Source organism: Schistocerca piceifrons, unplaced genomic scaffold (genome assembly GCF_021461385.2).
Source record: "Schistocerca piceifrons isolate TAMUIC-IGC-003096 unplaced genomic scaffold, iqSchPice1.1 HiC_scaffold_726, whole genome shotgun sequence".
Lineage (NCBI taxonomy): Eukaryota > Metazoa > Arthropoda > Insecta > Orthoptera > Acrididae > Schistocerca > Schistocerca piceifrons.
This window is the reverse complement of record NW_025728977.1, coordinates 22,065-36,554: the sequence shown is the minus strand read 5'-3', so window position 1 is coordinate 36,554 and position 14,490 is coordinate 22,065. Positions and strand designations below refer to the sequence as shown.

The following is a 14,490-nucleotide window of genomic DNA, read 5'->3' as shown; positions in this document are numbered from 1 at the left end:
CACTATTCAGCATAAGAATAATACTAATATAAACATGACGTATTATGTATATTCTTCCGCATTTGCTGTTGTCTCACTCTAGTTTGGTAGTTTATTAGGCAGACAGGATTTAAATGAGAAAGCAGCAAACACGAAAGAATACATGGCAAAATGTTTACATTCGTATTATGGTGAAGAGAATACTGCATGTGATACACAATTCATAAAAGTTCCTATTAGCTACCCTCTCTTGTCACAGGTAGGAAAACATTCAGAACGTAGAGTTGGCCATATTGACAAACATCCCGAAGTCTTGCCAGTCAGATTTTCGTAGTATATTGAAAGGCTGCTACACTCGAAGATGAACAATACGGAATTTTTATTTACTTCATTGGATAGTGTATGAAAATGCAGGGGTCGAAACTCGGGGCGGAGAAAAAAACTCATCTTCCACTTTTTTTTTCTTTTTTTTTATTGTGTGTGTTTACTGACGCAGAGGTTTTGGCACCAGTATTTATCTTTGCGCCTGCAGAGCATGCCTGTGTTGCGCTACATACATTCAACGGCGGAAGTTCGTTGTGGCGGCACCTACCAACATTTTTCAGAACTTCCGCTTACTTTGCACTCGATTCTAAGCCGCAGGTGGTTTTTTGGACTACAAAAACCAGAAAAAAAGTGCGGCTAAGATTCGAGTAAATACGGTAGCTCATATAATAGAAGTTTATTATATCATTGTTTTTTCATGTACAAGGTACACCTGTTTGTGTTAAGGAAACTGGTGCTCCCACTCAATGGTTAAAGGGCAAAATGATGGTTGAATATGTTACGACTGATTTTTCCCTAACTTTCACCTCATGCAGTATGAAAATTCTGAATGGCTTGCCCTTGAAATTTTAACAGTGCGAGGAGTACAAGCTGCGTATACAATAGAAATCTCTTGATTACATTACCATTAAATTTTATTTTAAGTGTCTTCAATGTGGCCAAAAGTGTTTATGGAAGAACATTTTGCAGCCTTCCACAGGAAGCCTCACAAAACATTGAACTTCTTGCATCTTGAGCTCACACTTTGCACAATTTACTTTCATTCATTCGAGCAAAATTTCATTCAGGTTGGAGATAGGTGGAGATCAACAGGAAACTTAGTTTGAAAAGACCCTATTTATTTATTTATTGACTGATGGAAACAAATACATAAAGACAACATTTGTGAACAAATGTGCATAATCACAGGCTCATGCAATCTTACATCTCCAGATCTAGTTGCCTGACATATCATCCAATGTGCAGTGAATGTCCATTATCATATCTTTGTAAGCTCAAAGAGGGTAGTCAGCAACGATACAGTGGATCGACTATAAGGAGACAACACATTCACAATTTGTAGAACTAGGCCATACACAGTTGTGCTTTTCATAAATATGCCGTGCATCATTAACTCACAGATTTTTTTCTCAGGAAGATCAAAATATGACATCATTAAACCTCTCAAAAAGATAGGTGAATGACAAACATCAATTACTATTGAGCCATTCCACTACTGACATCAGCTTCAAAAATTTTTGACAAAGAGATGTATTCTGGAATAGTAATCCACCTGAGCAACAATAATATCATCAGTAAATCACAGTTTCGATTTCAGATGATTTTCTCAACTGAGAATGCCATTTAAACATTCATTCACCAAATTTTAGAAGTATTAAATAACAAAATAGCGATGGGTGGCATTGCCTGTAAGCTATATAAGATATCTGACTCTGTGAATCACAATATTCTCCTAGGTAAACTGAGGTTTTATGGAACTGATGATTTGGCCAACAAATGACTGTAATACCTAAGCAAAAGAATGCAAAAAATTGCACTTAATAATTCAGTTTAAGCAGTGGAGGTTCTTCTGATTGGAGAGCCAACTACTGTTTCTCATGTATGTAAATGAACTCCTGTCGAATATATTTGAGAAGTAGAACTTCTTCTTTTTGTGGATGGCACTAGTATTGTTAATCAATGCATACACACATACAGCAACAGAAGAAATGGAAAATGATGTTCTTGAAAGTATTATTGACAGGTTTTCTGTGAGTGGTCTCACTCTCAATTTCTTAAAGGCACAGGTCTGCACATCTACGGATACTACAAAAATGGTAAGTATGCTATCTCCAAAGGCAACTTCCTCATCATCTTAAGGCATGTTATGTATGCTGTGTATTATATTTTGGTCCATTGACTGGCACTGTATTAACTTGACAAGTCCTATATCACTGTGAGATGATCCTTGGATGGATGGGTGGGTGGATGGATGGATGGATGGATGGACGGATGGATGGATGGATGGATGGATGGATGAATGAATGAATAAATAATTGCACTTTAAATCACTGCAAATCTTGGGGAGAAACAAATCAGTAAGCTGACATATTTTGCATATTTTCATTTAATAATGTCATAAGGAACAATATCCTGGGGTACGCAATTACAACACCAGATGAAAAACTGGCAGTCATTACTTTACATTAAAGTTGTCTTAAGCACAAAAGAAGTGCACAGTGCAGCCACCAAAATTTTTCATTGTTTACCCAATGATATAAAACATCTGACAGACAACATGTGTAGTTCAAAGTACCTGCCATCGATCAGTCAGTGTTTCCATTATACTGTGAGTGGTTATCTTTGCTCCTTCTATTGATTAATCTTTTATCCAAACATGGAGAATACATAAAGAGAAATTTTAACAACTGACTTACCAACATTAGGATCTTTTGCAAGTTCTTCATATGAACCATATACAGAAGGAATTTTATGAAGGTCTGCAAAGGCCTGGGCTCTTTCAAGATCTCTGGCAGCCACAGCCACAACTTTGTGTTCTTCCTGGGAGAGTGTGCTTAAAGCAACAACAAAGTCATGACTGATTTTACCAGCACTTACAATTCCCCATTTTGTTGCCATCTGCAAAGAATAGTTTGTAGCACATTAGTAATTTTAAGATTAATATGATTAAAGATAATTTCAATTCAACAGTGGCATCATGTTCTGTTTTGTGATTACTCCTATTATTTTACTCTAACCTATAATGTTTCCTTTGATGATGTGTGTCATGTATGACTTCCCTGCTTAATCCCAACTAACTCTCATTAGTCAAACTTTTTCTTCTCTTTTTCCAGATGAATTAACATGTACATGAACATTACACCAGTATTGTGCATGTTTTATTCATAACCTTTAGGTGATTTACATATATCAAAACAATTACTATGATGTATGCAGAAAAATACATGAAATGAATTGGTTTTTTGAGTAATAATGCATAAGATGTAAAAGAATGAAAGTCAGGAGATGAACCATATTTATAATTACAACAAAGAAACTGAACAGTGACTTGACAACACCTCATCACTAAAACAAAAAAAAAAAAACAGCGCTTCCAAAGTATTGTAGATACAAATTTCCATTTAAGATTAATTATGTGGACTAGATTAAACAGATACCTGGCTGACCAACACTGAGGAATGCCTGCCACTTTAAAAAATTTCATCTTGAAAATAGAATGAAACATGATATACATAAGGGTTACGGAGGAACAGGTGGCGAAGAAGAAGAAGAAGAAGAAGGTACGAGAACAAAAATGCAAAAGATGTTCAGAAAGTTTCTTTTCTCTTGCATACCACAAGCAAGTGAGAAGGTGAGGCAAAAGGAAACTATACCATTATACCCTACTCTTTTTACGGGGTCAACCAATAAACTATTCTCCCAACCAATTTCAGTAACAAGTGACATACAATCAGTTATCCTTAATGGTAATGATAAGGGAAAGGATTAATTCACCCCAACGCTTCACTTTAGATTTTGCATTTATCGTCACACCCTTCAGTGTAAACCACAGAACAAGTAAGTGTAACAATGAGAGAATATTTGCACTCATAATATTTGCTATATAACTTAAGAATTACTTAACAATAGGAATGTAAAATTATTCCTTTTTAACAAACATATTTTTAAGACCATAAACAATAAGGATCAATGGTTAATAAAGTCCCATAAACTTGAGCAAGGATCACCTTTTAACTCTCTGGTGACATGGGGACAATCAGACACCTATAACTATCTTGATAGTGTACAATACTCAGGTTATCCAGAACTACTCTAATTCGCCTTTCTTGGTCATAACGGTGGAGTAGATAATTAACCTCTTATTTCATTCTCCTGGAACACTGAGTGGCAATAGACACTCGGGCAACTCTTACCCCAGCGTGGCACGGGAAAGAGGATGGCTCCACCAGGAGGAGGAAACATTTACCCAAACTGGAAAGGGAACTCGTCTGACAAGAGCCACTAGATTGGACAAAGACCAGTTGGCGATTTTTAATCATTAACCAAAGCTTCCTGGCCAGGGGACGAAAATTACAGAGGCAAAGGTAGCTTTATTTGTGCTCACAAGAATTGATAACTTCTGCAAATGAGATTCCGGCAGAAATACCACAATAGTATCAATACGGGACTTCGGAGCTGAGGAAAACAAGTCAACAATGGTCTCTACCCAATACGCCCAATATTTCAGACAGACCGAGCAACCGACATCAGTCATGGCTAGGCGTATTACCAAATAGAACCTCTAGCACTACCTTATATATAATTAAATAGAGCACTTAAATGCCACAGGGACTACCGGTATACTCCCTAACACAAGAATATATACACAATAACAACGACTAAAGTTAAATATGCCTACATACTAAAACACAACAGATATTGGCTAACATTAACATAATCTTGCATTTCAGACATCCATAAAATTAATTGGCTCTATCTCTCCGCCAGACAGTACAAGGTGATGTAACATTTTACAACGTGCTTATCTAAATAGTAACCTATGCCGTCCATGGAAAAACAACGGTTTGCAGGTCTACAGCCAAAAAAAAATTTTTTTTTTTTATTTATTTATTTTTTTTATTTACGTCGCGCGGCTGAAATCAGCATGGCGTTCAAATGCATGATTATTCAAAGGGGACAATAACAAATTTCTGATCACAAACTCAAAGAAGAGAAACGTTGCCACACAGTTATTAATAGCTCCGACAACACTGGGAGATTGGTCCCACCAGACTATGAGCGTTGCACTAACTAGATGAAAAATCTTACTTTCAGTGATGACACCACCTTCTGGAGGTTACTGGCACCCGCAGACAGACTTCATAGCTTCCCCATCCCATGAACGGAAACCAAACGTTGTTCACAGGTTTATGGCCTCTTGTGTCCTCACGCCCCGGGTTTTTGGGCCCATCCAAACTTAGCGTAGAGGGACTGAGCGTCCCACTGCAGAACAGTCACCCAGGGCCAAACACTCATCTCAACTGCCTCGTCTGCCCTCGGCACGGCACACAGCGCCTCCTCCCAGCGGGCACACTAGCAGCGCGCTCAGAGGCTCTGCAATGCCCTCCAGGAAAGTGCGGAAACTCCAAACAGGAGTAAACCAAAGGAAAAACAGGAACCGTGGCAAACGACACAGTTCAACCTCCCCCTCCAAAACAGACACCCCCCCCCCCGCACTCCCCACCTTTACGGAGGGAGGGAGGGGGGGGGAAATCCTCAACTACCACTGATTTTAACTTGACTAATATGCACCCGGATTACTTTCCCAATATCTGGATGTCTAATTGATAAATTGACAGGGATAACTATGTCCTGTATGATATAGGGACCTACAAAACGTGGGGCGAGCTTATCCCTAGCTCCCCTCCCCGATTGGTGAACCGGATTAAGGTTCTTGAGAAACACCTTGTCACCGACTGTACCTTGAAAGGGATGTCTGGCTTTATTATAGCAAGCCCTTTCCCTTTTATGTGCCCACCGGATATTAAACCTAGCCTTATGCCAATTGGATTTAATAAGCTGAGAGTCGATTACCTGTGGCAGGAGGTCACTGATATGCCACTAGTTACTAAGAGGGCAATTGAGGATATGCAAACATCAAGGAGGCAGGGGTCATCCCAGATGATTCATGACGAGCAGAATTGAAGGCAAAATTTAGCCACAGGAGAGACTGTTCCCATTTAGATGGGTAACGAGTATGGTAGATGATCAAGGCTGCCTTCAAGTTACGGTTAAAATGTTCGGCAAAGGAGGGTTGAGGGTAATAAGGAGTTGTTGCCACATGACGAACACCAATACAGTCCCGACTTCGTAAAACAAGATTTTCATCTGTTTCCAAAATTTAAGGAACACCTTCAAGTACTTCAGCTTGATAGTAATGAAGTGGTGCAAGCAGAGGTGAGATTGTGGCTCTTGCAATGAAATCAAACATTCTATAGTGACAGTATAAATAAACTGGTCTTTTGTTGGGAGGAATGTGTTCATCACCAGGGTAACTATATAGAAAAATAAACATATAGACATTAAGAATAAAGATGCAGAATGGTAACAACATTTATTTTATTTAAATACTTTCAGGTTTTCATAAAATAATTTGGAGGCATTACTCTTCAGCATGCCCTCATACTTTTGCCCAAAAGTTGGCCACTTCCAATGTATTTTTTGTTCATTGTATATGTTCATCTCCTGTGTACGTGGTTGAAAACAGATGGCATTGAAGCATATGATGAACAGTCAAGTCTTCTCCACAGTCACACTGAATATCATCTTGATCAGTGCAGCCCCATCTTGTCAAAGAAACCTTTGATCTGCCACCTCAATCTATTTAGGGACATCCAAGTTGTCCATTCCTCATCATGGCAAGGAGGTAAAGTTTCAGAAACTCTTTTCTAGCCAGGGAGGAAGGCAGGTCATAGCCCTCCACAGTTGCAAAATAGCTTTTTCAGCAGTGATTCTAAGTGCCAGTAACATTCTAATGAAACACCTGCTCAACTTCACTCATAGTAGGTGCGGATTGTTCCCCTACAGAGGGTGGGTTCTCTCCTGCTCCACTGTCTTTCTTTCCTCATTTGCAGCTATGGAACTGCAATGACTTGGGATCTGGACAATAAAAGTACTCGGGCATACCCTGGGGAAAGTCAGAGAATGCCAGCTAATGATTCCACTCCAGGCAATTAACATCCAAGCCCTTTTTGGAGCCACATCTAACAATTATCCCTATTAACAATGTCTTACACGAGAAATGTATTCCTCTTAAAGTAGTTCAGTTTGTAGCAAAGTGTACTAAAAATACGTATTAAGTAAGTGATAAAAGTATTTTGGGGGACAGAAAGGAAAGGTTATCTGTCAGTTAGACTCAAATTTGATGATTATACACTAGCTTATTATAAGACATATCATAGAATATTCAGAATAAACCATTCATTGAAGCAAATGCATTATGCAAAGAGAATAGTCACATCAAACAATACAATAAAAACAATTTGCACTTCAGTGAAGGAGAAACTGATTAAACCAGGGCTCAAAAGGAGCAGATGGCTTTTGTACACTGGTAATCACCATGTGTACAGTGGCACAGCTCTTTAACAAGCAGTTTATATTTATTATGGATAAGACAGGATTCTCAGCTTCCATAAATGTTACCCGTTTTTGAAAGTAACTTCATTAACGTGAATATAATCTTCACTACAGCAGAAGAAGTAACATTTATCATAAAATCTTTAGAACTATAAAATTCTAATGGTTATTAAATATCAAAAAAATTAATTAAAGAGTGTTGTTCTGAATTTAGTAACATTTTGGGTCATCTGTGTAACCAGTCACTTATCAGTGAAAAGGTTTAATATTTTGCCTATTGGCATACATCTTGGGATATTCAGCCAATGGTCATTAAGTGCTTTTGTCTCAAGTTTCTGCAGCTAAAGTGGCTGACATTGTCAAAGAATCATCCTCCATTTCCAGGGACTGCCTAGAGTTGAGCCCACAGCCGGAAATTATATGTACCTGCCGCACCAATGTCTGAGAGCCTTTCCCTGATTGTTAACACTGTAGTTTTTCCTTTGTTGCCTGCAACAGCCCTTCACTCTAATGGTTGTTCCCTGCATCGGGAGGAGGGGGAATGCAGGCTCCATTTATATTGATTCTTTCCTGTTTCTTGTTAAAGCTATTGTTGTGCTTATGAATTACAGTGCCTCACCTGAACAACTGGGTGTGGCAGTTGTTCTCCACAGTAAGAACCTGTGAGTCAACTCACTTTATCACATTTCACACAGTGTGAGCTTCGAAATGGCTGATTTCTCCATATGTCTCAAGTAGCAATACCATTTATCTCGAGTGATCCTCACTTTCATTGATCATCCGTTAATTCCAACATGTACAAAGCCTGCAGCATTCTCCTTAAACGGTTTGTCCTTCGCTGATATTTGATACACTGTGATCTTCTCGGTCAGATTGTCATTACGCATTTTTGTCCAATATACAGCTGTTTCTTTCCATCACTCTGAAGATGTATGGCATTTCTTCTTTTGATGTGTCACTACACTAGGTGTTAGGATTCGTGACACTCCCTATACGCCTGCAAGAGCAGCTACTCAGTACACATTCGACATGTCACACCTCATCTCCGAGATGTTGCGGCAGACGTCTACATCAACAACTATGTCATTACCCTGCAATTCACATTTACATGCATGGCACATGGTTAATCAAATCACTTTCAGACATTTTCTCTATTGTTTCATTTTCCACTCACATGCAGGGAAAAATGAAAACTTAAATCTTTCTGTAACAGCCCTGATTTCCCTTATTTTATTGTGGTAGCTATCTCTTCCTATGTAGGTCGGAGTCAACAAAATACTTTACCATTTGAAGGAGGAAGCTGGAGACTGAAATTTTGTGGAAAGCTTTCATCGCAAAATTAAAACTTTTGTTTTAGTGATTTCCATGCCACCTAGCATATCTTATCCATGACACTCTCTTCCCTTTTTTAGGATAATACAAAATGAGCTGCACTTTTTGAATTTTTCTGATGTCCTCCGGGAATCCTATCTGGTATGGATCCCATACCACACTGCCGTACTCCAGAAGAGGTCACAAAAGTCTAATGCAAGCAGTCTCTTTAGTAGACCTATTGCATCTGCTCAGCACTGTGCAATAAAACATAGTCTTCAATTTGGCTTCCCCACGAAATGTTGTGATCTGTCCAATTTAAACTGTTCACGATTGAATCCTTAGGTATTTAGTGGAACTGACGGCCTTTAAACTAATTTATCACTAACCGAAATTTAATGGATTCCTTTTATTACTCATGTGGATGATGTCACACTTTTTACTGTTTACAGTCAACTGCCACTTTTTGCACCACAAAGATATCATGTCTTAATCATTTTGCAAATGGTTTTCATCTTCTCACGACTTTTCTAGACAACAGCATCATCTACAAACAATCTACGAAGGCTACTCAGATTGTCTGCCAAATTGTTATATATATCCATTCTGCATGTATTATGAGTATTGTTGTGCCCCCGAGTAGTATCCTCGGTGGACACTAAAAGTTCGTCCAAGTTCTACCTCAGCTGCTTCCAGAAGTTGAATCCCATGTGTCGATCACCAGTACTCTGCCAGCTAGGGGGAATTTCTGGACAAGTTACAGCAAACAAAAGCTATCACACATCGGGGGGAAACACTGAGTGCCCAAGTCCACAAGCAAAGCATAATTACATCACGGAAGACGAGAGAGACCATCATACCAGGGACGAAGCAGAGTATCATAAGGGAGGCTAGGTACAATGCAACAATAAGTACTCAGATGCCAAGGCAGCATAAGAGAACCTACAAAAGGTGAAGTTGCGAAAGTCCGAAGTCACTAAGAGAGCTGACAACAAGGAAAAACCAGGACACACGATGTCACAGCCATCCTTAGTTCTGCAGAGTGCACTGGAAGCGCCAAAATAAATATCCCACCCTACGTAACAGACGCCTCATTGCTGAATTCAATTTGCCAACTGCCCAATGTGTAGCCTCAGCCCTCGTGCCAGCTGCAGCTACACAGTGAGAGGGGAGGCTAAGGCGGTCAACCCTCAGCATGCCAGCTGTCTTCGATCATCTACGGAATCACAAGTCCAGTCGGAAGGATGCTGCTGCTGCTGCCAGCTGCAGTGCCAACTTCCAAGGCCACACTGATGGGGTGCAGAGCCTGCTATCGCCCTGCAGGCACGACCTCTGCGATATGGATGCTGCACATCATCCGCATTCGAGAGGGAGGGCCATTGCTGCTGCTCATTCTGTACCTGTGGCAGACACTGATGCTGCAGGTCTTGTCATCTAAATGGGGGCTGAGAGCCACTCCCTGCAATCCAGCGAATACTTCGGGTGGACTTGGGGCCTGACACCTGAGTCCAAATCTTCTATATCAACATCTGCACTTTGGAGAACAATACATAAAGCTGGAGGCTGCCGGAGTCCTCGGGTCGACAGCCGTCCTGTGCGTAATGTGCATACCACCTGATGCTCTGCTGTGCTGGCTGCACTGCGAGTCAAGCGCACTCCAGCCTTCTGCCCCTGACAATGTGCTACTCCACCGGGCCAGCTGGGGTGCAGCACTTTGAAAGACAATCCTGTATTACTGCCTAATAAAGGTGTTATTGTCAATGATGTTTTCTTGGTGCTCTCAAGCATAACTGGGTCCTCACGGATCTCTCCTGATGACTGTAGGAGTATGGGGCCAGACACATATATCTGGTGTCAACAAGTGGTTGCCAATGGAGGAGACACCTGTGCCTGGTGCAACACCCACTTGTCTACAACAGCAGCAGCTGTACATCTATGCCGCTCCAAAGTGAGGTTAAAAGCTATAAGCTAAAGTTCGTAACATTGTGGTAAGCTAGTGACTGATATTACTTTGCTTTCTTGTTCTGTATTTTCACATGACCATATTGAGCTGTAGAGACCTTCACAGTGCGTTAAAAGTGTCATTTGTTAAACTGCAGGAACCTACACACTATCTCAGCTCCATGGGAACACTATTGAAGTTTACTTGCAGCCAGTGAGGTGTCCACACTGTAATTTATCTGGGCATAACTAGCCATGTTTTCAAGCTGTGTCAGCTGTCTGTAGTACATGTAGAATTGTTGGTCACAAAGCACACCAGTGCACAGAATCTCATTGGGCTATGATATAGCATAAAGATTAAGTACAGTTTAATTCCCTTTCTTTGCCTACTGTGTGTGCAGTTCCCTTCTTTTCAGACTTAACAACAGATGGAGTTTACACAAATACCAGAAACATAAACAGTGATTCTGAATGAAACGGCAGAGGCTTTGAAGGGTCAGACAGCCACGCTGTTACAAATTACAAAGCGACAGGGAGAGGACAATGAAGCATTTTCAGGTGAATAAAGCAAATGGAATCCACTGGGGACCACGGACTCCTTGATTCAGGAGAAATTAAAACCCTGTTGAGTACACCCACCCATTCCATCAATCCCGCAGGTGCTAACCTCGTAGTGTCATATTCAGGAAAGCAACTGAGGATGTATTTACTTCATTAGTGATCTACATCTACATCTACATTGATACTCCGCAAGCCACCCAACGGTGTGTGGCGGAGGGCACTTTACGTGCCACTGTCATTACCTCCCTTTCCTGTTCCAGTCGCGTATGGTTCGCGGGAAGAATGACTGTCTGAAAGCCTCCGTGCGCGCTCTAATCTCTCTAATTTTACAATCGTGATCTCCTCGGGAGGTATAAGTAGGGGGAAGCAATATATTCGATACCTCATCCAGAAACGCACCCTCTCGAAACCTGGCGAGCAAGCTACACCGCGATGCAGAGTGCCTCTCTTGCAGAGTCTGCCACTTGAGTTTGTTAAACATCTCCGTAACGCTATCATGGTTACCAAATAACCCTGTGACGGATCGCGCCGCTCTTCTTTGGATCTTCTCTATCTCCTCCGTCAGACCGATCTGGTACGGATCCCACACTGATGAGCAATACTCAAGTATAGGTCGAACGAGTGTTTTGTAAGCCACCTCCTTTGTTGATGGACTACATTTTCTAAGCACTCTCCCAATGAATCTCAACTGTTGCCAAACTGGGAAAATGGTCAGAGAAATGTCCTTGAATATGGCTAGATTACAGTTAGTGGGTGTTGCAAAAATGCACGTTATGTACCACGAGACCCTCAATAAGGCACAAACATTTGATGAACTGGCTGATGGTCTAATACGGCACTTTCGGGAGCAGAAGAGCTTGAGGTTCTTTATGAAAACACTCAATGGACAATCACAGAAGTAAGGCAAATTAGTGGAATTCTTCTCTGACAGGATTAGGAAACTGAACTCACAAATGTATAAACTAACACAGAATGTGCAGGCCTATTGTTTGATTCTGTGTGATGCAGAAAATAGGGCTCTGGGTGTGTTTCAAAGAGGTATATTTCAAAGAGGGTCAGAATGGAGAACCCAAGTGACTTACCTGCTGCCACCAGGATTGCTATGTAGCTGGAGGAGATTGACATTGCTACATGAAGAAAGAGTCATTGTGGCATTTTTTTCTTCTGAAGTGAAGTGTTTTAGATGTGGGTTCAGATGCCACATAAGGAAACAATGTCGTCAGCCCAAATGGTATGAATGTGGAGAAGTTGGCCATAAAATGGGTCATCATTGGAAGAAAGCACAGGACAAGCAATGTCCTAATAATCAGTCATTAAATGGGAATAGAAGTAAATGGTAGGGAACATAAATTTCTGGAGGACACAGGCACTCGTGTCACAGTAGTCAGTCTTGATCTCTTGGGCAGAAAGAGACTGGCGTCGCCATGATAGACCTTATGCAGAATAGGTGATAGTGACATGAAGTCAGTGGGGACAACACTGTTCAGTTTTAATGTGGGAAATAGGTGTTTTTGAGAAGATGCAGAAGTATTGCCACATGTTGGTGAGGGGTATTGTGCGATCCTGGGACTTGACTTTCTTGTTAACATCATGAAAAAATTGACTTTTTGCAGTATACAACTAAACTTGGTGGGACATCATTTCTGCTAGGGGCCACAGCTACAAGTGTTACACAGCTGCAAGGTTCACTGATCATGGAGGTATTATCCAATAAGCTGGACACAGGTTCAAATGGCTCTGAGCACTATGGGACTTAACATCGATGGTCATCAGTCCCCTAGAACTTAGAACTACTTAAACCTAACTAACCTAAGGACAGCACACAACACCCAGCCATCACGAGGCAGAGAAAATCCCTGACCCCGCCGGGAATCGAACCCGGGAACCCGGGCGTGGGAAGCGAGAACGCTACCGCACGACCACGAGATGCGGGCTGGACACAGGTACTAAAGATCAATTCGCATGACACGATACCTCAAGATACAGTTGTTCCCTGTATCTGGATGATTATAGACATGGACCTACCTACGGATTTATTGTATGTTGTAGAGCCATTATAAACTAATAAAGAACTGAATAAGTCACAATGTTTTGCAAGCAGGAGTATAGTACGCCTCAGTAACGTTGATGTAGATTGTATGGTTCTGGTCAGTCTTGACAATTTTGGCAGGGATGAAGTGAGTCTGCCAACTAACGGCTAATTTAGATGTTTTGGAGGAAGATGACAGACATTTAACTGAGGACCCCTGCTACAAGCAAACCATCAATGAATCCACATTATGTGAGAAAGTGAAGCATTAATAAGGAAATGATAGAGAAGGTTTGTTACTGCAGTTCATGGATTTGTTTAAGCTGAGTGATCTATTACCAGAAATGCCACACATGGAACACAGAATACCAACAGGGAATAATGCTGCAGTGTGCAAGAACCCTTATCGAGTTCTAAGGCGAATGCAACTGATAATGGAAGAATTTACTGATCAGCAGCTTGTTAAAAGTAATATTGAGTACAGTTATAGTCCCTGGGGAGCACCCGTAATTTTGACCCCAAAAAAGTCATCAGATGGCACTAAAAAAATACAAATTTTGCTGTAACTACCAAAACCTCAACGCACGAACTATCACCGATGTATATCCACTGTCAAACATAGCAGAGACTCTCAATAACTTGGGTTAATGTAACATTTCTCCACAATGGATTAAAGAGTCGGTAGCACCAAACAGAAGGGGCCTGACCAGACAACTTTTACCGTCCTCGGGGGTTATTTCCATTATTATCAAATGCCATATGGACTCAAGAATGCACCCACCAACTTTCAGGAGACTGAAACGAAAACAAAGTTTGATCTATCTGGATGACATAATAGCGTTTTCAGAGGACATTGAAGAGCATGTAGGATGGTTGGAGGAGGTACTCGAAAGACTTAGAACAGTACAACTAAAGTTAAGCACCAATAAATGTCATTTTGCAGCAACAGAAGTAAATTATCTTGGGCGTATAATCAGCAAGGAAGATGTGAGTACAGATTCACATTTGGTCTCAGCAGTTCCGAATTTTTCGCCACCAAAGGCATTTGAACAGTCACAGAGTTTCATTGGTCTCTGTAATTTACCACTGATTTGTAACAGACTTTGCTGAAACTGCAGGATCTTCAGACCATTTGTTACGGAAAGGAGCAAAACTTTAATGGTCTACTGAAAGACAGACAGCGTTCGATACTTCAAAGCAAGCACTGACATCGGATCTATTTTTGATAT

At 40.8% G+C, this 14,490-nt stretch overlaps 1 protein-coding gene across 1 annotated transcript in view; it reads right to left on the bottom strand.

The window, feature by feature from the left end:
- LOC124770032 (trans-1,2-dihydrobenzene-1,2-diol dehydrogenase-like) overlaps positions 1 to 14,490 on the bottom strand; it is a gene marked incomplete at its 5' end in the record, with an annotated part of 105,538 nt that overhangs the window by 71,674 nt on the left and 19,374 nt on the right. Inside the window, 1 exon segment of the mRNA XM_047249170.1 lies at positions 2,721 to 2,922. Coding sequence (XP_047105126.1) covers positions 2,721 to 2,922 — 202 coding nt within the window.